The sequence below is a fragment of the Sphaerulina musiva genome (assembly GCF_000320565.1).
Source record: "Sphaerulina musiva SO2202 unplaced genomic scaffold SEPMUscaffold_12, whole genome shotgun sequence".
Classification (NCBI taxonomy): domain Eukaryota; kingdom Fungi; phylum Ascomycota; class Dothideomycetes; order Mycosphaerellales; family Mycosphaerellaceae; genus Sphaerulina; species Sphaerulina musiva.
Window position 1 is genome coordinate 650,788 of NW_016017394.1, and position 24,172 is coordinate 674,959.

Genomic DNA, 24,172 nt, shown 5'->3' on the forward strand with positions numbered 1-24,172 from the left:
GTGGTGGCCGGTGAGAACAGAATCGGGAAGTGGGAACTGGAGAGAGAGCTGGAGCGTCTCGACCAGGCCAGAGACCAGAGAGAGTGTTGGGCAATGCTCTCCTTTCTGTTTGGAATGGAACAAGAGGCCCCACTCGGCCGACTGTCATTGGCCGTTTCAAGTCCCGGGATCTTGATTGCGCTTCAATATAATCTCTCTACCCACTACTGATACCTCCACCTCCTACAGTAGTAATACTGCTGCCCTGCCCCCCATAAGCCCGACTCGCCGCCTCTTCTTCCTCGTTTGACATCCCTCGCCTCCCTCCCGCCGCTTCTAGACCGCCTTCCCCTTGCCAACCAGTTGCCAACCACCACCACCACCCACTCTCAGTCTCTCTCGAAGAGTCTCGAAGAGATAGTCTCGACATTGCCCATGCGGCCACTCTGCGACAGACGCCCGTACTACAGTCAGGTAGGTAGTACTGCACCACCACCACCACAATCACATCTGTCGTCGCCGATCTGCTGTGTGATATACCGTCGACTAGCACACATGCTGCACATGCTGCGGCGACCGTTGGTGCCGTGTTCCTGCACCGAGCGCCATCGACGACAATGGCGGTTCCGGGTGTTCCTGGCCGAGACTTCATTTGCCCTGTGCCTCCCTGCAGGAACCCGTCCAGCTCCAGCAACGAGCCAATGGAAACGGCCGGTCTCAATGCGAGACAGACTTTAGTGCCGCTTCGGTCTTTCGCCTCGTGCTTTAGCGCTTGGCCAAGTAGTGCGAATCCTTCTCGAAGAGCTCTTGTTGAACCCATTGGTGGAGGTAGGCACATGTACATGTACTGTAGTAGTTCTATCATGATGACCTCTACCTAATGTATTTGTCGAGAGAGCCATGTCCCACCGCGTTGCGAGAACTAGAATCTCCTCATGCTTCTCATATCAATTGTGACCCAAAACAAAACAAAATCACCCAAATCGGGCAATAAAGAGGTAATAAGTTAATAACTATCGTATCGACGTATCGACGCATCCCTTTCACATACAGTAACAGTGTGTGTGCGTTGATGAGTCGTGGGCTCTGTCAAAGCACCCGAAAAATGCTGCAGGACTTGAAAAAACCTCCCCCTACAACACCCATCCTAGCAGGATCTACGCAGTGTAATTTCCGTTCGGACCCGCCCAAAAAAAGGAACTTGAGACCACGCGACTCGGGTGCAACACACGCACGTGAAATAAAGGATCTACTACAATAGATCATGATGATGACGAGTCTCCATCGCATTGCTTTGCTCCCTTTTTTTTCTTTCTCCTGTGTATGTATCCCTTAGGGTTTCTTCTCCATGTGGAAAAGGTTGCTGTTGCTGTCGATCACAACGATGAAGATGGATAATATGTTGTTGTTACTGGCAACCCCCCCGCCCAGCACCGGGCCACACAGTCCAGTCTTTCTCACACTGATACGGGGTAACGGGGACGAGCCTGGTCATACGTCTGAGCGTTCTAAAAGCGTTCATATTACTATAGGGAACATTGATCTCCTTGATTTCCACTCTCATCACAAAGGAAAGTAGGAGAACTGGGAGGTCGCATCGGGTCAGACATACAGGCACATCACACATTCGTCCGATCTGTCATTGCCGTGTTGCACCGACCGTGTACAGGCGAGGCCATGGCCGTGAAGAAACGGTATCGTGAATTGCCTGAAGAAGAAGATGACTTAAATGAGAAACCCCCTGCGAAGCAAAAACATCCCAAAGAGGTTGCCAGCCTCCAGGTCTCGGGCTTGCACGCTGCCAAATGGGACTTGAATGTGACTTTGCAATCATCTACTACACACGATGAAGAAGCCGACTGTCGCACACGACATTGTCATTATCGCCGTCTGGGAACGGATGATTGCATAGTTGGCATTGATTGCATGAGTGGGTGGGTTGAGTTGGTGGCACAGACGTTGCCCCTGCTCAGAAGTCTATTGATCGCGAATGCACGTACCTTCAGGGCCTGAGGCCGCCGCCTTGAGCCAAGACTTCGACTACACACTCTCTCGCAAGAACTGCTCCTTTGGTCTACATGCACCTACAACTGCTTTGAGAATCCTTTCCTTTTTTGCTAGTCGAATTTGTCCTCTGCAACCAGTCCACATCTGGTGTGGAAATCAGGTAGAGGCCAGGTCAAGGTTGGGTGTGATCGATAGTGGCAATAACGTTTCCATTGATTCGAGAAACGGGCTGCACATTGTCAATACCTGATGTAGGCAGCTCTTTCGTGAGCCATGTACATCATGAGTACATGTAGGTAGTGGCCCTCTGGAGCACCTTGAGAGGACAATGTTTTCCCACCCTCGTCCCATCATGGACGGACGCCCCGCAAAGCTCGTTGTCGAGAAGTTGCCAAACGTAGTGTCAGTGTCTGTCATAGGCCTCATAAAGGCAGCCTCAAGTCGCTAGTAGACACTCTTGCTCTCTCAATCGTACGACACTTCGCGTACGTATTTCTCGCCACATGCACCTGGACTCCATCCAGCTCAAAAGATTGTCTGCGGCGAAAGCTCTGCGCGAGTGTATATAGCGAGCGTCTTCGACTTCTGTTTGAAGGGCTAACATACAGGTACCTTGCTGCGTGGCGGCGAGTGCTTGTTCTGAGAAAAGCACGTATGAGGACGCTCCAGTTAGGTTGTGGCCATGGCGCTTCGAGCGCAGCTGTGCGTAGTGTTCTTGACAGGCAGATATGCTCCTTCATTATTCCAATACTTGGTACCCGCGACTACTGCAAGAAGGCTAGGTGACATTGTACCTGCTTGCACATGAGATGTGTTGAGTACCTTAGTGTTTGCGTGCCGCAGAGCCGTGACCATCTGTTCAAGGTGGCATTGGACATCCAGGTCATCTCATCTCACTTCGATGCATCGCCGCTGTAACGAGTTCGATGTAGCATAAGGCACTAGGTACCTACCTAGGTAGCATTGCTTTTCCAGTGTCAATCTGGCCTCAATAGCGACCGTGTCTCCTGCCTCACTCAATTAGCAACTACCTCTTTGGCACCATACTCACCTTCCTGACATTGATCCTGCCTCCGTAGTGGTGTAAACACAGCCCAAGGTCCTTTGTTAAAAGCCGCCGCATTTCCTGTTCCCTTCATCTTTCATTCTACTCTTCACACAACTCCTCCTCTTCTTCCATTCCATACCACATCATCCAACGCAACCGTGACGGCTTCTTCGACACTATCTCCTTGCCAGCACAGTGTTCGCCTTCTTTACACACGACGTCCCATTACCGGAGCTGCAACTTGCTCCTGACTTCAGAGGCATGTTTGGCAGACGTACCGTGACCAGCCTCAGTTGCCCAATGCTGATCCACAGATACCGCAGTTTCTCATCAGCAGTCAGAAGCCAGCTTTCCCACAAGATTCTCCACGAAGCTCGATCAACCATGACAGCCGGTGCCACCACGCCAGGCGTCCCCAGAGCAACAACTTCGGAAAGGCGGGTATCCCTGTGCTATGCGAGCGACAAGTTCTTACATATTTATCTGAGCCCCCGGGCAATGCAGAAAAAATCCAAAGACTCGAGCATCTGGGGGTACTCGCGCGGGGGTGGGTCAGTGCACTTATGGCTGACCCCCGCCCAGAATTGTTCATATTTCTTCCACGACGCACGACGCACGACGATCGCACGAACACATGACGACGACACATCACGACCTTCTCGGTCGACAGCCGTTCGTTTCAGACCCATGATTAGGTATCGATGGCGCCCACGCACAACCAGACCAAGGCGGCTGCTCACAGTCAGCCAGCTCTCGGCGGTTGTGTCGCAAGCATCGTCGAGCTCAGAGGGGCTGAAAGGCAAGTCGTGTGCACACTGGCGGCTTGGCCGTTGCGATTCTTGTGCTGACTTGCGCCCATGTGGTCGACGTCCTCCTTCACGACAGCACCGCCGCTCGAACCGGGGTGGGAAAGAACGAGCGACTGCGACATGCGCGATCTGCACCGAATCACCGGGCGATGGATGGAACCATTGATCACTGGTCACCACACAGATATTCCGACTGTGTCGCGATATCGCTAGTGGCGTGGAGGGGACGGTATTTGAGGTCGCTGCTTCTGGCTTCGGAATAGTGCTTGATGGATGACGGATGGCGGTGGTGGCGTGTCGGGCAGATCGATAGAGCTTGTGTTGAATTCAGTGCCGCAACACGTTGTTTTCTTCCCTCCAGTGCAGCCGTGAAGAATATGAGAGCAGCGACGCTCAAGAGAAATTACACATATATTTTCCCGCGAAGAAAGAAAGATGGAAGAAAAAAGTAGAAGAGAGAATGTGGCAGGAGCAAAAAGGCCTTGATCAAATGCCAAGAATGGAGAGAGCATCAGTACAGGTATCGACATTGTTATGAACCATGGGCGAGAGTGAAATTGTGAATGGTACATGGTTCAATAGCATAAAGTACTGATGTACCGTGGAGCCAAATCAGCCAATACCTTATGCTTACTCTGTGCAGTGTGCGGAAGTGCTGTCAGTAGGCAAGGCCCGGCACGGCCCGGCACGAGCTTGGCGGGGCCTTTCCCAGCGGACATCCAGGGAGGTAGTGAGTCGAATATTGGGAGGTGGGCCAGTACCTTGGTCGTCCCATATTCATTTGATCCTGAGTTTGGTCCGGTTGTTCTGGCTCGGTAGGAGGTACAGGTACCTTTCAGTCTAACAATTGCGACAAAAGTAAGTTGACATCCATATCCAAGAGAGGGAGGGAGGGAGGGAGCGAGCGGCTTTTTTTGGTTTTATCGGCTTTTTGGCAACTTCATCATGGAACCAACCGGATCTGGACAGATAGAGATAGAGAGAGAGAGAGTCCCGTCCTTTTTGAGGATTTCAATAAGAGCTGCCCGACTTGGGACGTACATTCCGATATGTTGAATTGGAGGGATACATACCTGGTATTAAAAAAAAATGGGGGGATGGGATGGGAAAAACACACGTTCTTTTTTTGGCTCGAAATCTTTTTCAAAACAATATCTACCAGAGATGTAAAAAAGACCTGCGAACTTGCATACCTTACCTACCTTAGGTAATGATCAGGACACCTCGGAGGAGGGGTTCCAATTCATTCATACCCCCCGTTCACCCCGAATCCCGCCTACTAGAAGACACACACGAGAGAGAGCGAGAGAGCGATGCGATGCTGTTAAAGCAATCACCACGTCTCGTCATCCCAGCTGTCGTACCTTTTCATATCTACCGGCCTGATCCAACTTAGATCCTCATACATCGCATCATCGCTAGCGTCCGAATCTTGGTCGTCCTGCCATTCGTCCCGCCATTCGTCCCGCAATAAGTCCTGAAGCATCTCCCCCTCCGTCTCTTCTTCCGTCTCCTCCTCCGTCTCCTCCTCCGTCTCCTCCTCATTCCACTCCTCCTCCGGCTCCGCATCCCAATTCCAAAGCTTGATCCAGTCCGCAACCTTGCCTTTGAGGAAACACCGAAAGTGAACTTTACAGAACTTATACTCGGATTCATGCGTATGCTCATGAAACATACACGTCGCAGCCCACTTTTCCCGCTTGCGTGCAGTCGACAGATGATGGCGTTTCGAGCAACGTTTGTAAGCATCGCTCCCGTTGGGTTTAACATATTGACCACAATTGGCACAGTCCGATTGCTCTGCTATAACTTCTTTAATGGAGTTGATGTCGCGGTGGAATTCGGCAAGACTTTCCTCATTCCCTGCCTCCTCGAACAGTTTCGAGTATTGATTGACCATATCATCGGGTTCCTTCGAGTCATTGCTCGTGCGGACGACGATATCGAAGGCGATCCATTGGCGGAGAGGCGAGGACCCTGGAACGAGTTGTTGGAGTAAGACCAGATCCTCGTATGATGGTCGTGGGCACTCATCGATGCTGCGCATCTTGATCTGGACCTGTTGGATAATGAGTCTGCGCATGCCGATGCTGTCCAGGAAATCGGCCATAGCGTACAGAGAAAACAGAGTAGAGTATGGCCAGGTCCTCGGGTCGGCGGCGTCGCCATCTTCGAGAAGCTCCTCGATCGACGTTTCTGGGGTTGCAGTCAGAATGAGACGCTGCGTGAACATCCATTGTACGAAGGTGATGAATGCCCACATGTGAATTTGCTCCCTGATGATCACTTTTTGGGAAGTGGCCTCTTCGAATACGGGGTTCGTGAACATGGCGCGAAAGTAGGCTGAGTGTGCACAAATCAGTGTTTTGGGGACATGGAAGCGTCTGACCTCTGGTCTCACGACGAGGAAGATAGTTACCGTGGTAGAATCGCACAATTCTTTGACGTCGGCAATGTACGGCACCGGGCCGTTGACACTTGGGGTCGGGAATTGATCCATCTTCAAGATGGATTGTCTCGTCGGGTTGAGATATGCTGTTGCGCTTGCGCTTTGCTGTTGTGCATCAATTCCCGAGGCACGATATGAGGACTTTATAGGGTGACCCCAGAACTTCTCCAAGCAGAACAGCACTATTCTCATCGTGAGAACAAGGAGTCCATGTTCTTTCAACCCCTTAAGTCGATACTGTTGCCACAATGAAAGCAAGAATCCTTCTTTGAAGCATCAAAGCGCTATGCAAGAAGGACTGCGCTTTCATGCTTTCAGATACGTAGGCACTTCTTTCTATTTTTGTGCGTCCCACGACAAGGCATTTTTCTTAGGTAGAATGAAGACAGTCAACAATGTGATGGCAGTTCCCGGTATTTCCATGGTCGTCTGCGTTTGCGAACGCGTCGCTGCTCTCGTCGACCGGTACCCTTGGCCAGGTATCACGAGCAGCAGGCATAAAATACCTGCATCGATCAGTTTCTGTGTGCTGTCGTCCCTGGATGGACACAGCGTCGTGGAGGCGACTAGAAATGAAAATCTCTCGATTTGGAAAATTTACCACTAAAACTAGACTAGCAGACTGTTCTCTTTTCCGCTCTGTTCACACACAGGTTTTCATCATGTTCAATAACGCCTTCGCTATGCGAGATCCTCTTGAAATCTGCTCGTATACAAAGAAACCCCAAGATGTGGCTGTTCTGTCGTTGCCTTGTACACGCTACGCTCAAATGCAAGGAAAGCAAGATCCTCCAGGGACTTGTTACCGTCTCTCCAAACGCCATGCTGAATTTGGTAGGGTTCACATATGAAATGTTTCTCTGCGATTAGTATTCTCTCATTCTGGAGAGCGATGCCAGCTGCTATCAAACGCTGCGACTTCCAATGGGTGCTCTTCAGGCGTGCTGGGTGGCGGCGGAGACATCAACTATCGTCCTCGAGTGCCGAGATCAACACTGCCAGTGCCGGTCCCCCTTCTTCTTACAGGACGTTGATGCGCGGCGTGCGCACTTCGCGTCCCTGTAGGTGCGTGTGTAGGCGTGATTTGTAAATCGCCACTCACGGCATGCCCAGGCGACAGTAATCTTCCATGATCGGGCATGAGGCTCATCCGGCTACTTCGACTCGGCGGTCTTTGATAGCTGCCGATGTTGCTTCGCTCGTGATGCGGTGGCGGCACTCTACTAGAGCTTCTCGAACTAGAGGAGCCCACGGGAAGGACCGCCAAAGCATTCAACGAGGCCAACGAGGATGAAGAGCCAGTACTGCTATCCCGGCTCATCGGTCTGTTGACGCTCATCGCGCTCGGCCGCCGATCGAGCGTTGGCGGCATCAGTTCGAAGTAGCTACCCCTGCTGCCAACGATCGGCCCAGCACTGAGAGGATTCGAAAAATTCCCAGAAGGACTTTGCGACACGATGGGAATGGGCGGAGTCATTATGCTCACGCTACTTGAACTACGTCGCGACATGGCATAGCCGCCACCTGGCCGTGAAGGCGTTGGGACTGGCCGTCCGTCTGCCACTTCGCTGCTCTTTACAAGATCATTGGCCATTTCGCGCACTAGAATGGCAGGATCGTGACGAGCGAGTTCTTTCACGGGTTCCAGTAAGTTGTAGCGCCGTAGGAGCGAGCCACCATCGCCCATGGAACCGTGCTCAATCATGCCTTGCCCTTCACAAGCATCACAGATGCTGCGAATGACACGCAGCAAGTTGAGGCGCACCAGGGCTTTCTTGGAATGCATCTTGACCGCCGCTCGTTCGAAAAGACTTCGATTGGCCAGGCTAGCAGCAATCGCAGGACTCAACCGAAGCACTTTCTGCAGAGGCTCAAGTAAATTCTCAAAGGCATCTGCCTTGCTCTCGTTAAAGCACTGCACAAGCGCATCGTCGAATCGGAAGGACTGGTCAAGCAAATGTTCCTCCACCTTTGCCGTTTCTTCTTGCAACCAGATGAAGACTGCGTCCAATGCCGTGACAGCCCAATACTGGTCGGCGAGGAGAGACACGTAGAACTGCAGGCCTTTGTTCTGCCACAGAATCTTGCGGCCCACTTTGCCGGAGTGGGCCATGTCGCAAATGATAGGCAATGCGAACTCCTTCAGCGGACGCTCGGTCTTGACGATCTTTTGGAGGAGTGGCACAATGCCTGACAGTGCCGCATCTTCCTGTCTGCCTGTGCTGAGGCGACACAAGTTGTACATGGTTGCCAAGATTTGGTTTGAGATGTCGCGAAAATGTTGAGCGCTCGCTGTCGTGCGGCTGTGCGATGGCATGCTCGAGCCAAGCAGATCGGTAAGCACCTCGATCGCGTTGCTGTTCTGCAATGCGTCCAGGGTGGTCGACAGCATGCTCAGATTCTTGATGAACTTGAGCATGACGACCTGATTCGCAGGTCGTAATCGCCGGAGATCTTTCAGCACCCGCTTCAGTACCATACGGTCGGCGATCAATTCTTTCACATGGTTCTCGGCTTGGCTGAACAGCAAAAAGATGTTGACCACGCGTCCTTCCACAATGTCGGCTAGCTCTCGGTCGTCCTCATCTAGCACCCGGTTCAATACCAAAGAGAGTGGATACAAGACAGCACTTCGAGAGAAGATGCGGCAGAAGTCATTCTTAGGGGTGGGTCCTTGCAACTCGAAAACTGACCATATTCCATTTACGCCAACGAGGACCAGCTCGCGGCCGGCCTCACTGTCGTAGTCTTCTTCCAAAAACTCCACGAGGACATGGAGTCCACCACAAGAGATGAACATCTGCAGCGTCAGACCTGTGTTCTGGTACATCATTCGTACAAAATTTGCTGCCTCGAGTCGAATCTCGGTGGCATACTTCTTGGACGCGAATGAAGATATGATGGGTATACCGCCTACGAAGCACAAGTTCTCCTGGACTTCGATGTTATCCGAAAGGATGACGTTGACGATCCGAAGCAGGCGCAGCACAATGTACGATCTCGTGGTCTCGGAGAGAATCTCCAGTATCGGAAGCATGCCGTGGCTGCTGACAATCACATTCTTGACGTCCGGACTTTCTGCCAGTACCATGACCAGCTGATCGACTATCTCAGCAAGAACGTCCTCTGATTGGCCGGCTTTGAGGTCAGAGACAAGACCCTCGACCACAGCACAGAGACGTGCGTGCTTGTCCCTGGCAACGTTGGATTCCAGGTCGACCTCGTCCAGCTCTTCTTCCAACGCTTTAAACGGGTCCTCTTCCTCCTCGTCATCATCATCATCGCCCCACGAGATGGAGTTGGTCAGCCGAAGCGTGCCACTCGCGTCGCTACTGCCAGAAGACTTGGGGCTCGAGCGGCGGGTCTGAGTGTGTTCTTTGGCGCTTTGCAGACTGATGTGTTGCTGGTCAAACACCAGGTCGGTATCGAAGTCTTCATCGTCATCGTCCTCGGCGTACTTTTGTATCTCGAGACTGGACCTGTTCCGACGCATGGCGGCAGCATCATGAACGAGTTGAGTAGGCGTATGAGTTCTGCGTCGTCGCAAGCTGCCATTCAGCTTCGTCTGTATATTCAGGTCGCGTGGGTTGTAGTTGCGGCCAGGAGAGTAGCCGGCAAGCTTCTTCAGGAATGCATCCTCGTCATGTGGCACCAGATCCGAATAGTCTTCTTCCTCTTCCTCGCGAAAACGATCCTGGTGGGTTGATGTGGGCTGTGCAGGCTTGATCGCCTGTTTCGGAGGCGTACTTCTGAGCTTGGGGATCGCGCTGTGCTTCGAAGCAGGCTTGAGTATTTGTGTCTTGGGCTGCGAGTCCTTGCTAGACTTGCGTTCATGCCTGTCATGCGTTCCACTTCTCTTCGGAGCAATTCCCTGCGGGGGCTGATACTTGATTTCTTCCGACGTTGTGCGAGACGGGTAGTATGGCCGCACCGTCTCCAGCGCATTCCCATCCGTCAGCTCCATGGACGACCGTATCGTGAGCTCGCCCTGGAACTCGGCATCCCAGCCTTCGACTTTGCCATCTGTCTGCGGAATGGCATCAACATGAGCATACTGTTTGAGCTTCTCTGAGCTGAACATGCCCGCGTGTTGCGGCTTCAAGTGGGGGGGAAGCTGCAATCCAGCAATGCCACCGACAAGCGATGCGAAGTCGTCATCCCAATTGTCACGTCGGGTGTTTTCTAAGGGCGATTGGAAGGCTTCCGGCCCCTGTGACCTCCGCTGGCCCAGTCGAAAGGCAGGCTTCGATGCCTGGTCCGGTTTCGCCTTCGTGCCTGCCACACCAGGCTTGGCAGAACTACGTGAAGTCGGGCGAGATGCGATCTTGCTGGATGGTCGGCGACTGCTTCCATTCGAATGGGATGGAGGAGGACTGGCTTTCAACGCCTCGTTCCACTCCTGCACACTCTTGACGGCTTCCGTGTACTCCGTCGGCTTCGCCTTGTTCCCTTTCTTCGCTGATACGATCCAGGGATGCCGGAGCAGCTTCTTGGCGGAGACTCTCAAGTTGGGGTCTTTCTGAAAGCATTGCATGAGGAAGTCTCGTACGAGAGGGCTGGCGCCATCTGGTAAAGGTGGGTGGTCATCGTTGACGATGCGAAATAGGGCGGGCATCGGCGCAAACTTGGAGTACGGCGGCTTGCCGTCAAGCAACTCAATCACCGTGCATCCCAGACTCCATATATCACTCGCGGTGGTGGCTCCCGATAGCTCAATGACTTCCGGTGCCATCCAATATGGAGTGCCCACCACGCTGCCTTCGGCCAGACCGGACTGTTTAGTAGCAACACCAAAATCAGCAAGCTTGATGAGTCCTTCCTTGGTAGTGAGAATGTTGGCTCCTTTGATATCTCTGTGAATGACACCCTGCTCGTGAAGGAAGAGGAGTCCTTGCAGAACCTGCGAGATGTAGAGGGCGACCAGATTCTCGGGGAATTTGCCAAAGTTCTTGCAAATGCTGTGTAAGCTGCCTTGCTCGCAATACTCCAGGATAATGTACAACGAGTCGGTGGATTTGACGAAGCCATGGTACTTGACGATGTTCGGATGATGGAGATTCTTCAGCAGGTCAATCTCTTGCATAATCACATTGAGTTCCGTTTTGGGCATATCAGACAAGCGCACTTGCTTGATGGCGACCGTCTCTCCCGTGGACCAGTTGAGGGCTGCATAGACGCTTCCAAAAGCGCCTCGGCCGAGGCATTGGCCCAATTGCTGCCACATATTAGCACTATACATGACACGCCCATGAAGGTGAAGTGTGCGACTGAGGACAAGATGTCTGTATGTATGGCTGAGACATGGTCTCTCGCCCTGCCTCATGTCTTTCCTCTAGTGGTGGTGGTGGTGGTGGTGGTTGCTGGCAGCACACGTACATAGTCCTTCAGTCCCTCGACCTGTTTGGCGTTTCTCTGCGCCGTCCCGTCTTTGCTGGGCAGCTTTTCTCGCGGAGCCAGCGCGCTCGCGGTACTCGGTCGCCGCGTCGACCTGGCAGGCGCGCTCTTCTCGCCTCCATTTTCCTTATCGGAACTGCCTCTGACCTTCGCGCTGCGAAGAACTCCGCTTCCATTTCCGCCGACGCTCGACTGCTTGGGCGTGGCATGGGGTCTCGCCTGCGAGACATTGGTGCTGCTTCGATGCGATGTCGACGGTCTACTGCTCCCTTGTGCCGGAGTGGCATGTGGCGGTGGTGGTGATATGAGAGGGGCTGGCATGGTGCCCGAAACCATGTGGGTCGCTACTGTTGGCGAATGGTACTCGTGATAGACATTACCTCAGCGTGGTGCTGGCGAGGACGGCGAGGAGAGAGGGTAGTGGTGGTGGAGGAGGGTGGAGGGTGGACAGTGGAGGTGGGCGCCCAGGGCGTGGAGGTGGGCGTGGGCGTGGGAGCAGGTAGTAGTAGTAGTAGTAGTGGGAGGTGGGGTTGGAGGTCTCGCTGTCGCGGTGTGGCTCATGTCTATGAGGAAGGATTGGAAGGAGAGAGAGTGGTGTCGTCGACCGCGCCTGCCCGCCCGTCTCTGCTTCCCTCTGGAGTCGCGACGGAAGGTGTCGTCGTCTGGGGAAGTACCTATTAGGATTACCGTATTCGCGCGTGTTGCGTACGTGCGACCAACCGGGCGCGTTAATGGAAATGGAAAAGGAACAGGTCAACAGGAACAGGAACGAAGTCCTAGGACCAGGCAGCAACAACGACAGAAGACGACGACGACGACGATGGCGACAACAACAACGAGTCGGGCCCGCCAGCACGGTCCACGGCGCAACGAGAGACTACGAGAGACCGGGCGCGTGTGAGGAGGGACCGAGGGAGTAGACTATGCAAGTCTAGGTAGTACTACTGTATGTAGGAACGTATAGCCTGAGCCTATAGGATACCGACAACCTTACCCTACCTAGGACATGTCGTTCTAGGGTCGCGAGTGGACGTCGACGTGTTTGTACCTGACCAGCCCAGCCTGACCTGACTCCCCAGTCTCCCCTGCGCATATTGCGATCAGGGAGAGCTTGGAGCTTAAATCGCCCTGCGCCCGCGTGCGGCGTGCGCCATGATCCGTCTTTTTTTCACTGGAAATACTCGATACCTTAGACTAGGAGGTAGTAGACTACCTAATATAGGTAGTCTAATAATCCCCGTCCACCACTCGTCATTCATTGATTCCATTTCATCAGGTTGTACCTGCAGTCTCCGCCGGCAGTCTCGGCCATTCCGCTCTCGGTGCCGTAGAGCGACGGCCCGATTAGTACAATACGGAGGTAAGGTAGTATACAACAGTCAGGTAGCAGCAAGGTACATGTACTTTTGGGCAGTAATCAACACAGTACATGTACTAACCTAGGTTACCTCCGTACTGTACTGTACTGTTGCTAGATACTGTATCACATCCATATGTACTTCAACATCCTTTCCTCCTCCTCTTCCTCCTCCTCCCGACCATCCAATCATCATGCCAGAAACAATGGATGTCTGGCCTCTACCGGACCTCATCCCGCACATCCGCTCCTGGCGTCTGCATATACCTCCGGAGGTACCTAGGTACCTAGTCACAGTGTTCTCACATACCTAGGTACATAGACCACACGAGAGACCCCTAGCGACCACCACGTCAAGAGAGCTGGCTCGTATATAGCCTCACTCTTTGGTGAATGATGCTGCTGATGATGATGATGATGCTGATGCTGACGATGATACCTCTATCGTTTCAACAGCATGCACCCTCATTCGTAGCCCGCTCATCCGCACACTTGGGAGAAACGCGTTCCTTTTCACTTCATCTCCTTCCCTCTTCGCAATTCAATGTCCTATTTGGGAAGGATGGTTGCTGGATTGACTGCGGATGATGTAAACTTCTGCATACCTATATGAACATGTCTGTTTGGATATATCGTAGAGGTGGAGGAGAGAGATATGCAGAGCATACGACTAAACATTGCGAGCCGTCGTTCAAACGTCTCGTCTACATGTACATCTATCGATCTATCTATCTATACACAATTCCTTTTCGACACTTTTCCTCTACCTGAATTTGCAACATTTTTCACCACCCACCCTCCATCCCCATCTTCCCAAATGCAAGGTATTCACACCTTCACACCCATCTCCCCCAACGCCCTCATCGGTCCAAACTCCAAATACGACCGAAACTGCTCCTCACTCCACGAATATACCAACCCCATCATCGCCGCCGCATTCGCCGAAATCTTCGAACTCGCCTCCTCTCCCACCTGAATCCACGCCTTCGTTCTCGGAATCAGCAGCAAATACTCGTGTGTCAGAATGACATTATGCGCTTGCTCGGGTTTCATGTCCAGCGTGTGGGCGAATTGGGAGTATATTTTTTCGAGATTGGGGCCACTGATCGTCGTCGTCGTCTGGTCGAGATCACGAAGAGCATACGCTGCGTGGCGGAAGGGACAAGAGGGAACAGTATGGTAGCCGGCAGCTTCATCTTTTTTCAGAAGCTGGAGGAAATTCTTCGGATGAGGCTGAGCTTGAGGAATGATTTGAAGGTGTTTATGGCCAACAGAGGAGCCTGCGTCGATTCCACAGTTGAAAATCATCATGTAGCTGTGTGGGGGAAGTTGGGTGAGAACGTCCCATCCGGCTTGGAAGTCGTGGGCGTTCAGAGGGTCTTTTTGGGGCTGGAATTCGAGAGTTGGAAGGACGAATTGGGGTCGCATGACGCAGAATTTGTTGAGGATGAGTTTGTGCGTGTGGTTGATGTTGCCGAGCGTCCAGTCGCCATCGCTGTCGGGGAAGGCGTGGGAGGAGGTGGATTTGGATTGTTCTCTGTCTTGGGGTTTGGATTGGAGGCTGGCCGACACCCGGAACTCGAACTGACGTGACGTTAGTCGATTTGTAAGGCATAGAGGCAGGCATTCTGGAAATGGATACATCGAATGGTTCGCCCTCAATGCGACGTGGGGAGTTTTCAGTCCAGAGAAGTTCGCCTTCTTTGAGCAGTCTATCAAACTGGAGCAGTGCTCGGTCTTCTAGTGATGTGGCGGCCATGGTTGCTTGGGGCCAGTATGACTCTTGTTTGTGGACTGTGTGTGGATGTCGTTGAACTCAGAGGATGTAGGTAGAACGAGAACTACAACATCGGAATCGGGATCGGCAGCTTTGACGCATCATCCATTGCATTCCACAGAAAAACGCCTCAAACATCAAGGTGGCCATTGTGAACACTCTACAGCACCAGCCACTCAGTCAAGATCTAACCCACTACGATGAATGCTCCTATCAGTCCTCGTCGACATCACTGAAATAAAATGAAAAAGAAAACGTCACCATGAATGCCAAAAACGCCAACACTGCTGCTCATCACAACAACAATAGGGGCCTTTTGGTGATAAATGCATTTTCGGATGACTCGGACTTCCCAGCATATCTGCTCGCTACGGCACATCACACCACTACTGACAACGAGGCGTTGACAAGGTTGAAAGGCCCTAAATGGCACTCCACGCGAGCTCATTATTGATCGGCTTCTTTCTGCTCTCACGGTGGCACTAGCAGACTCGAGACAATATGGGTGTTCACCCTGGATTCTCATCGCAGCCATTCGATCGACAACAAAGAACAGCAGGTAAGTTCCACCCACTCCAGCTAAGAAGTCGGTAATGTCATCTGCTTCACTCCATCTGTCACAGCATCCACCGCGTCACCAGTCTGCGCTTTGGCCTCTACTCCATCCCTTGCACTTGCCTCCACACCCGCACCAACACCCTCAGCATTCGCAGCTCTCTCAGCAGCCTTCTTCGCCTTCTTTTTGTCCTTGTCTGCTTTCCTCGCAGCCTTCTTCTTCGCCTCTTCTTCCTTGGCTTTCTTTAACTCATCTCCACCAAACATCTCCTTCCACACCTGGGCCTGTTCGGGCTTGATATTCTTGAAGAGATGGGCTGCTTTGCCGATCTTGTGTCCTGCTGGGATGCTTTCTGCCTTCCAGTCGTCTGGAATGATGAGGAGTTCCGTTTGCAGCTGGGAAAGGATAGCTTTTGTTGTGAGTGGTAGGTAAGGAGCGATCACCGAGGCCAGGAGATGGATGTGTTGGACGGCAATGTTCACGACCGCGTCACAACGGGCCCGTTCGTTGGTGAAGAGGGCATTGTCGAGTTTGTTTGATTGCAGAAGGAGGTTACCCAGTGAGGAGATCTCGCGGGCCACGATGAGAGCACCTTTGAGGTGGACAGCATCCATCTCGGTGATGTACTGCTTCAATTTCTCATTTGTGTCGACCAGATGTTTCTTGAGGCCGGCCGAGACCTCCTCGGGCAGACTGTCTTTGGGCCAGGCCGGGATGACGCTGTCGTAGTTGGCAGAGTTGACGAACTTGAGGACACGATTGACGAAGTTGCCAAAGTTTGCAACAAGCTCATTGTTGTTGGCTGCGATGAACCCATCCCACTCGAACTCGGTATCAGAGGTCTCTGGTCGTCGGAGTAGGAGGAAATATCTCCACACATCGGGTGACACGCCAGTTTCCTAGGGCACATTAGTCTATTTTCTCGGTCCACTTGGGGGAATATTCACCTTGGCACTGTTTCCAAACACGCCAATGTTCCTTGATTTGCTGAACTTCCCATGCTCATAGTTCAGGTACTCGGTCGTCGAAAGCGTGTTGAGCATAGTCCACTTGTCTCCAGTTCCTAATTGCGATGAAGGGAAGACCACGGTGTGGAAAGGCACATTGTCCTTGCCCATGAACTGATAAAGCTTCACATTCTCTGGATTTCGCCACCACTGCTCCCAGTGCTCGGTGTAGTTGGCTGTGATGGACACATAGCCAATGCAAGCATCGAACCACACATACATGACTTTGTCATCGTATCCCTCAAGAGGGACAGGTGTACCCCATTTCAAATCTCTGGTGATACCGCGAGGCTTCAGGCCTTCTCTGATCCATGCATTTGTTATGTTGATGCCGTTGTCGCTCCACACACCGTCGACCTGGCTCTTCTTGTTCCACTCTGCCGTCTTCTCCTGCAACTTGTCGAGTTGAAGGTAGATGTGTTTCGTCTGGCGCACTTCGGGGGTGGCGCCATCCAGCTTACAACGCGGATTTATCAACTCCAGAGGATCTAGCAGATGTCCGCACTTATCACATTGGTCTCCTCTCGCGTCATTGTAGCCACATAGCGGACACTCTCCCTCGACAAATCGATCTGCCAGAAAAGAATTATGTTGTGTGCAGTATGGCTGTTGCGTCGTCTGCTCCTCCAAATACCCATTCTTGTTCAGCTTGGTGAAGATGTCCTGGGCAATTTCCGTCTGCTGCTTCGTGGGAGTGCGGCCAAAATGGTCAAACTCGATCTCGAACCAGTCATAGACATCCTTGTGCAGCTTATTGTACTTGTCGCACAGTTGCTGCGGCGTCACACCCTCCTCGATGGCCTTGGTCTCGGTGGCAGTGCCGTATTCATCTGTTCCGCAAATGTAAAGGGTCGGGTTGCCTCGCGCCTTGCTGTAGCGAGAAAAGACGTCGGCTGACAGGACGGACCCGATGATGTTGCCCAAGTGCGGCACGTTATTGACGTACGGCAGGGCCGAAGTGATCAAGACATTTCGCTTTCCCTCTTCCGGCAGAATCGCCTGTTTTTTCGTCGTCGTCGTCGTCGTCGCCGTCGTTGCCGTGCTCATGTCGCGTGCTGTGTGCTGGACGAAGAACGGGCGTAATTTCGGTGGAGATGAGGGATCGCACAGGTAGGTTGTGTATTATTCAGGAGGGGCAGGTTCCGGGCAAATTAAACAAAACGTCTTGTGTATGTCGAAGTGGTGGAGTTGTGGTATACCAGTTTGGACCTGTACCTACCTCTTTGTGGAGGAGGACAGTCATAACTTCCCAAACATGCCCTGCCCCGCCATTGGAAGTTTGCAGGGGTCTACGGCCCGTTCCGCAGAACGACCTAACTCCCCCTCCCTCTTCTGGACATGAGCAACCATAGATGTACCTGATAGGCATCCTCTACAGCGAGCCCTAGCTATGAGCCACTTATTTTTCCTTTCTCTGTTGTATTATATGGCTCAGGCATTGCATCAGCAGAGGTTGAAATGCCTGAGCCTGCCCTGGGAGCCGACAGCACATAGCCTCAAGCACTGCCTGCGTTTGTAGCTGGATGGTGACTTGGAGATGGACAGTGCTTCCATATTATATACAGCTACTCTAAATGTACAGTAATTATCGCGCCATAGGAGGTATCATGTTCGTTCGGCTTCGAATCGTCTCAGCTCGGCTTCAACCTCTCCCGATTTTCGATACCTGCGAAGATTGCCCAACGTCCACTCGTCCCATACATGCCCAGCGGTCTCAAGCCTCCTGATAGTATCTATCACGCCTTCGAGATCCTGTTCGTTGGCATATCCACCGAGCAAAGTGTTCCACGTCACGTCATTAGGCTGAATGCCCTTGCCTCGCATATACGTCAATAACTGCTCTGCCAAATGCATTTGTCCGTGGCGTGTGAAACCATGTACGAAGATGGACCACGTCTGAACAGTCGGTCGTGTTCGGCGAGGTTTCGCATCGGCCTCGTCTGGTGCTTGCATGTATTTAACAACTTCTGCGGCATGCAAGAGGCCCCTTTTCGTTTCCACAAAGGTGCATAGGAAAGCGTTGAAGACGTGATCTGACTTCGCCATTGAGGCAAAAGGTTCCCGGCCAGCTTCGATAGCATTTTTGAAACGCTGCCAGATCTCGTATGCTTGGTCGACTGTGCCAGTTTTCTTGAAAGATTGCTCCACAAATGTAGCAAGGAGAATGTAAATGTCCCGACTGCGTGGATGTAGCCGATGCAGACCGTCCTGATTCTCGAGGTGGGATAGCTTCGATGGTAAGAGCCCAACAAGGCGAGGTGCTTCCAGAGTGAAGAGCTGCGCATACGCATCGGCTACAATCTCAAAGGTATTTCCTGGGTGGTGCTTGGTGTGGTGAAGGGCGAGGCAGTGCAATATCTCGGTCGCCACGACTGGTGCTTTGAGGACGTCGATTCCGCCAAGAGCTTCACGAATCGTCTCGTTCAACAATTCGGCGTCGTCAATGGAACTTTTGCAGGCTTTGAGCAATATAGCAAACGTGTAATCGTCAGGCCGCAGACCGTGGTCTCGGATAGAATGGTAAATCTCCATAGCTGTCTTCAGGTCACCAGCCTCAACCGCGTTCAGCATGATGATATTGGTCAAATGATTGTTGAGTGTCACACCAATTCCGACTAGCTTGTCGATGATACGAATACATGTCCGGAGCCCTCCGGGCATTCTGTTGGCTGTGCGAAGTAGGCGGCTGCAGAGTCTGGAAAAGAACGCGCTGTCGATGTCTGTGTGAGCGTTCTTCGCGTGCAACAATGCACCAAGAGCGTTTTCGACCATGTGGCGATCCAGAAATGAGCTGGTAAAATGTAGCCAAGTCGATGAACTCTTCCTGGTTCGTCCGTTCCTCTTCAGGTTTTCATATAGGCGAGAGATCGCCTCATCATTCAAATAATCCAGTATGAAATTATAGAAGGTCCCGTTGAAACATGTTAGACCCTTGAAGGAAGGATGTGTTCGTTCACATGTAGGAAGCGCTTCGACGAGTCGCTTCAGGTTGGTGGCTCGATCATCGCGACGCTGGTATTGCGCAACTAAGCATTGGAGAGCCATTCTCACCTGCAAAAAATATAGACCCCGTCCGCTCGCCAGGACAACGTCGAGGGCAGTTGCTGGATCGTAGTGCAGGAACCACAAGGTCACGGGTCGACACCTTATGGCATAATTCGTGAAAAGGCGACTTATATCGGCGCCTTCATCGAGAGCAGCATAGATTTGCTCAACATCGTCGATTGTTGAAGGTGGAAGTACAGGCAATGGCACCTTTACTTTTCCATTTCCCTCCTCATTATATGCGCGCTTCCTGGGCTGGAAGAAGCGATAAAGAGTCGTCACATTATCCAACCAAGTTCCCTGAGAGCCTAAAGTTTTTTTCCGGTGTATCGCTGCTGCTGAAAGACGTCTCAGCCCTGTTGCAGTCGCGCGAAGATGGGCTTTCTTCGAATGGGAAGGCACATCGTGATTCGAGAGGAGGAGGGTATGTCGATAAGCAGGTCCCTTGCCGACCTGTTGTTCTCGTTTTCGCTGAATCGAGACGTTTCGCGGATGTCGTGCCTGCACACGCTGCTGTGGGATCTGGTCTCGGTGAGCGACTAGAGAACGTCGCGCGCGCCCTACATCCACTTCGGCTCTATTGCCAGTTCCGCGAGGTGTCCTAGCATTCTGCCGTGGGTCGTCTTTGCGAGTGTCTGATAGGGGGGTCTCATTTCCAGCAGCCTGCAAGTAATCCAGATAGGCAGACTCGGCATCTTCCATGACCTTCGTGGAGGCTGGCTTGGGAAAGCTGTCATGTTTGCGGGAACCGGCGACGGATGTGTTGTGAGTGAGGCGGTAGCAGTAGCTGTAGTCGGGCTTCCATAGCGGCAGATATCGAAGTGCTGAGTGTCGAAGTTGGAGGCGGCGGTGATCACGGCAGAGCGTCCGAATGGCGATGAGACATGATGGCATAGGCGAGCATCACATGGGACGAAAGAAAGCAGGTGAAATGAGGCGAGGAGAACCTGAGTAAAGGTGGTTGTTGATACTTCATAAGGGAACGGACTGGAAGACTTTGTCGGAGGTGATCGAGTGAAAGCCCGCTTCTTCCTCTTGGCGCTGGACTTAGAACTTCAGACAACACCTCACTCGGACTCCCTCCAGCCCGTTCCAATAACGACACAAACATCAATTATGGCCTCTACGCAAGCGCTCAGTGCCGCGGCCTCAGACCGTAAAGCTCGTCTTGCCCAGCTCAAGTCGCTCAAGAGAAAAGCTCCGGAAACAGCAGACTCACAGCCGGACGATGGAGCCACAGCAGAAGCTGCCCAAGACGACAAGGAAGACGTGACAGCGCGATATATATCGGGCCGCAACTACGATCATGCCACCAAAGGCGCCAAACTCGGTTTCGAAGCTGGGCCAGATCAAGGCCAGACCACTCTCGAATTGAAGGCCGCGGAACTAGCTGCAGAGACGAAGAGACATGCCGAAGAGGAAGAGAAGAACGACACGCCTCTAGACCTGTTCAAACTACAGCCCAAGAAACCGAACTGGGACTTGAAGCGAGATCTCGATCAAAAGTTGGCCATCCTGAGCGTCAGGACAGATAATGCTATTGCGAGGCTAGTGAGGGAGAGAATACAGAAACAGCAGGAAGCTGCGAAGGGTAGAGTGCAAAGCATTGGTGGAGGAGATGTGGAAGCGCAGGGAATCGAAGGCACTACGCTTGTGGAGGCCACAAACGTGAGGGAGAGAGAGGACGAGGAAGATGCGAGGAGGGAAAGGGAAGAGGACGAGGCTCTATTGGACGGGTCATGAAGGGACATGACTGTATGAAGCGGCGTGGAAAAGGACTGATGAATACTGGCAGCCCGTATAAAGCTGACTGGTGGCTGCGCGGATTCAGGACACCGGTTGGCAGCGAGCGCTTCGCTATACGCTCTGTGCTGCATGTCCTAGCTGCTCAAGGAGTATGACTCCGACTTGCATAGACAAAATTGTCCATGCCATTCAAGAATTGGCTGTGACTGCCTGGCGGGTCTCATTAAAATACCGCCAATGGTATGGCTTGTCATGAATCTGGACGGTCAGGAAGGCCCGGCACGGCATCAGGCACCATCTCAATGATGCTAACTCAAAGCGGAGTGAAGTGACCGAAAGCTCATCGGCGCCATCGAAAAGATGTTATGCACTACTGCCAAGATCATACTATCGACTCTGTATGCTTGTCAGTGCGCTCCAGGGTGATGATTGAGAAAAGGGGGAAGCGAAGGCGCAGTGGTGAAGGTGTTTGTAGCACAGCTCAAGTCGCACCAACGTGAATCCTCGCTTCGATTGAGACTGTATGCACTATGCACTTGTACGAAGAGGGACGAGAACATGAGTCGGTACCACTCACCATCTCGAAGCAAGGACGCCAATAGTGGTGTAAGCAGCGTAGTCGAGACAAATATTCCAACATTGAACTTGCGCTCGGACCCGAGCAGCACATTCACGCACATGGTGCACGCATATTAATTCCATCTCCTTTCGGCTTCCTGCCTTGCACATCTGTCGATCTCGCGGAGGAGAGAGGAGAGAGAGACTCCGCAACTTTTTCTTTCTCAACCAAAATCCTCAACCGCATAACCCCCCCATGCTGACGACGCGAAATGGGAGAAACAAAATAGAAATAAAAAATAAGAATGTCCCGTCGGTGACCGTGACCGTGTGGTGGATCAACTTGCGTTTCGCTCCGAAAGTGACCCGAAACAAAAATGTGGCTGGCTGGCTGGGTCCTTTCGGAGTAATGGTATCGCGACAACGAAAAGCCGGAGGCATACACGTTTTTGAACGTTTGTGGTGGGTCCGTCCGGGGGCGATAGTTGTTATTATTTTAGGGAGGCATAGTTGTTGCTCTCGAGGATAAAAATACCGCAAATATCACATTCACTTTCTTCATGTACCTGATATGGTAGAAAACTAAGAATTAAACTGAGACATTCGAGCGTGATGTGTGCTTTGCGTGATAAGCCTACAGGTCCTATACACAGCGCATGCGTGCTGTTGGTTGAGGACGATGATGATAATCATGCTGATGCTGATGTTGATGATGAATACCTACCTATTTTGTTGGTTTTATCGAAGGCGTGCTGTTGGGTGTTATATTACGTGCTCTGAAACATTCCGAAACCTCAAGGGCGCTTGCGCAAGAGGAGATAGATAGATGTTCATGATTGGTTTTAGGGCGACGGTCTGGGTGTTGTTGGTTGCTTGAAACGTTGACAACTTCCAATCTCACAGCTAGGTACCTGGTATAGGTAGCTTACGTATATCTTGAGTGGCCCTTGAGTAGCCGAAGCCTTTTGCCTCATCTACGCGTGTATAGCCATCGTGTGAGGATCGTGAGACCTGGTGAACCACATGAGACGTCAGCAACATTGTGCTTACATACATGTGTTGATTCCAGCGTCGGACATGTGAATGTTGCCTGCAAACCATCACAGCAGCCTGTCTTTGGAAGGACTTGGACATGCTGGTGGTCGGCAGCTACAAGTTGCCTTGCTGCTGCTAAGCGAGCACCACGAGACACTCTATTTTATAGTACCTCGTACCCACATTCCCACAAGCGCGAGCATGCTTAAAGTAGGTACACAGTACATCACTGCCCGTACATGTATCATGTATGGCTCCACAACGGGCCAAGGCTCACGCCAAGGCCCAGTGGGAGAAAAGGCCGTTGCGGTCAGGATGTGAGAGCCGTCTCCGGGTGAGATGCCAGCGAGTGCTTTCAACGCCTTCTCAACCAGCGATCTTCGCGTAGGGTATGATTCATTGGTCCTGTGGCCTGCTTCGCTATCGTGGCCGCATTTTTGGTCTGTTCTCGGATGTTGTTAAGCGACCTGCAACAAAAGTTGGATAAGGATACTACGCTACGTAAGAAGAAGAGATCTAATGGCTGTCAGAAGCCAGAGAATCTCAGATCCTGGACCGTTTGGATGATGCTGACAGGCACACGACTTCGAGGCTATAGGTGTCGGGCAGTCGCAGACGTCGCAGTCTCGCAGAGCCGGCGGGGGGCCGCAGGAGGCGAATGTGTATCTGAGCTGTCAAAAGATATGGAGCAGCTGAAGCGAGATGTGTGATTCAAGGCAACTTGTGCATCACTCGACAATGGTAACACTTTTGGATGGCTCCACGGCTCCGTACAGTATGCACACTGCTTGCGCTGCACTCCACAACTTGGTTGTTCTTTTTCACGCGGAGAAGCGAGAAGGAACGGCGTGGATGAACAGTGGCCGCGCATGGCACGAGATGTGCAGTCGGCTGCCTCGAAGCCAGAGGCTCAGGGCATGTGTCCTGCGATTTTACACCTCTTACAATGCTGTCGTCGAAGCTGCTGAGCTCCTAGTTCTATGCGACGGTCGACATTCATTCTCACTGACGTGAAGCACGATGGTGTGGCTAGTAGTGTCGGAGGCTTCTCCGCTTGCCTTGGTAAAGGTACCGTTGATGTCTTGCGTCGCGGATGGCAGGTGTTAGGACTAGAGGGATAAGGTCAGGTGGTGGTAGACATTGTTTATGATGATGAGATGAGCTGGTTGTTGGTGTTTGCGGTACGCCGGGGGTGGCGGAGCCCACGAGTGTGCCAGACACGTTGATAGGTACATGTACATGATGTACTCAGGATAGGTACCTACCTACTCACGGTCACACTGCAGATAGGAAATGATAGGAAGTTTCGACGGCCATGCTATTTGATATTGATCGACCAGGAAGTCCATGTTGTCGTCTTTCATTTCGGTCGCCTGTATTGCGGCGATAATAATAATGCCTGACT

At 52.3% G+C, this 24,172-nt stretch overlaps 8 protein-coding genes across 8 annotated transcripts; 2 read left to right on the forward strand and 6 right to left on the reverse strand.

Moving 5' to 3' along the window:
- Nucleotides 1-196: 196 nt before the first annotated feature.
- On the reverse strand, nt 197-844 carry SEPMUDRAFT_111797 (uncharacterized protein; the record flags this gene model as incomplete). The annotated part of the gene is made up of 1 exon (XM_016900938.1): nt 197-844. One exon carries the CDS (start codon nt 842-844, stop codon nt 197-199), a length of 648 nt encoding a protein of 215 aa, XP_016756573.1.
- An 812-nt stretch (nt 845-1,656) lies between these two features.
- Nucleotides 1,657-1,992, forward strand: SEPMUDRAFT_121234 (uncharacterized protein; the record flags this gene model as incomplete). Its single annotated transcript, XM_016901673.1, has 1 exon — nt 1,657-1,992. One exon carries the CDS (start codon nt 1,657-1,659, stop codon nt 1,990-1,992), a length of 336 nt encoding a protein of 111 aa, XP_016756574.1.
- Nucleotides 1,993-5,176: 3,184 nt separating this feature from the next.
- On the reverse strand, nt 5,177-6,484 carry SEPMUDRAFT_121235 (uncharacterized protein; the record flags this gene model as incomplete). Its single annotated transcript, XM_016901674.1, has 1 exon — nt 5,177-6,484. The coding sequence occupies one exon, from the start codon at nt 6,482-6,484 to the stop codon at nt 5,177-5,179; it is 1,308 nt and encodes a 435-aa protein (XP_016756575.1).
- Nucleotides 6,485-6,874: 390 nt separating this feature from the next.
- Nucleotides 6,875-12,120, reverse strand: SEPMUDRAFT_152107 (uncharacterized protein). Its single transcript, XM_016907246.1, has 2 exons — nt 11,669-12,120; nt 6,875-11,507 (listed from the first exon to the last, which is right to left on the reverse strand). Exons 1-2 carry the CDS (start codon nt 12,020-12,022, stop codon nt 7,260-7,262), a joined length of 4,602 nt encoding a protein of 1,533 aa, XP_016756576.1. The 5' UTR covers nt 12,023-12,120; the 3' UTR covers nt 6,875-7,259.
- A 1,583-nt stretch (nt 12,121-13,703) lies between these two features.
- SEPMUDRAFT_74113 (uncharacterized protein) lies at nt 13,704-14,802 on the reverse strand (the record flags this gene model as incomplete). Its single annotated transcript, XM_016910051.1, has 2 exons — nt 13,704-14,627; nt 14,686-14,802. 2 exons carry the CDS (start codon nt 14,800-14,802, stop codon nt 13,872-13,874), a joined length of 873 nt encoding a protein of 290 aa, XP_016756577.1. The 3' UTR covers nt 13,704-13,871.
- Nucleotides 14,803-15,135: 333 nt separating this feature from the next.
- SEPMUDRAFT_152108 (methionyl-tRNA synthetase) lies at nt 15,136-17,576 on the reverse strand. Its single transcript, XM_016907247.1, has 2 exons — nt 16,324-17,576; nt 15,136-16,275 (listed from the first exon to the last, which is right to left on the reverse strand). The coding sequence occupies exons 1-2, from the start codon at nt 17,428-17,430 to the stop codon at nt 15,400-15,402; spliced, it is 1,983 nt and encodes a 660-aa protein (XP_016756578.1). The 5' UTR covers nt 17,431-17,576; the 3' UTR covers nt 15,136-15,399.
- Nucleotides 17,577-17,928: 352 nt separating this feature from the next.
- Nucleotides 17,929-20,477, reverse strand: SEPMUDRAFT_152109 (uncharacterized protein). Its single transcript, XM_016907248.1, has one exon. It carries the CDS (start codon nt 20,320-20,322, stop codon nt 17,989-17,991), a length of 2,334 nt encoding a protein of 777 aa, XP_016756579.1. The 5' UTR covers nt 20,323-20,477; the 3' UTR covers nt 17,929-17,988.
- Nucleotides 20,478-20,539: 62 nt separating this feature from the next.
- Nucleotides 20,540-21,849, forward strand: SEPMUDRAFT_152110 (uncharacterized protein). The gene has a single exon (XM_016907249.1). The coding sequence runs from the start codon at nt 20,545-20,547 to the stop codon at nt 21,169-21,171; it is 627 nt and encodes a 208-aa protein (XP_016756580.1). The 5' UTR covers nt 20,540-20,544; the 3' UTR covers nt 21,172-21,849.
- Nucleotides 21,850-24,172: the final 2,323 nt, after the last annotated feature.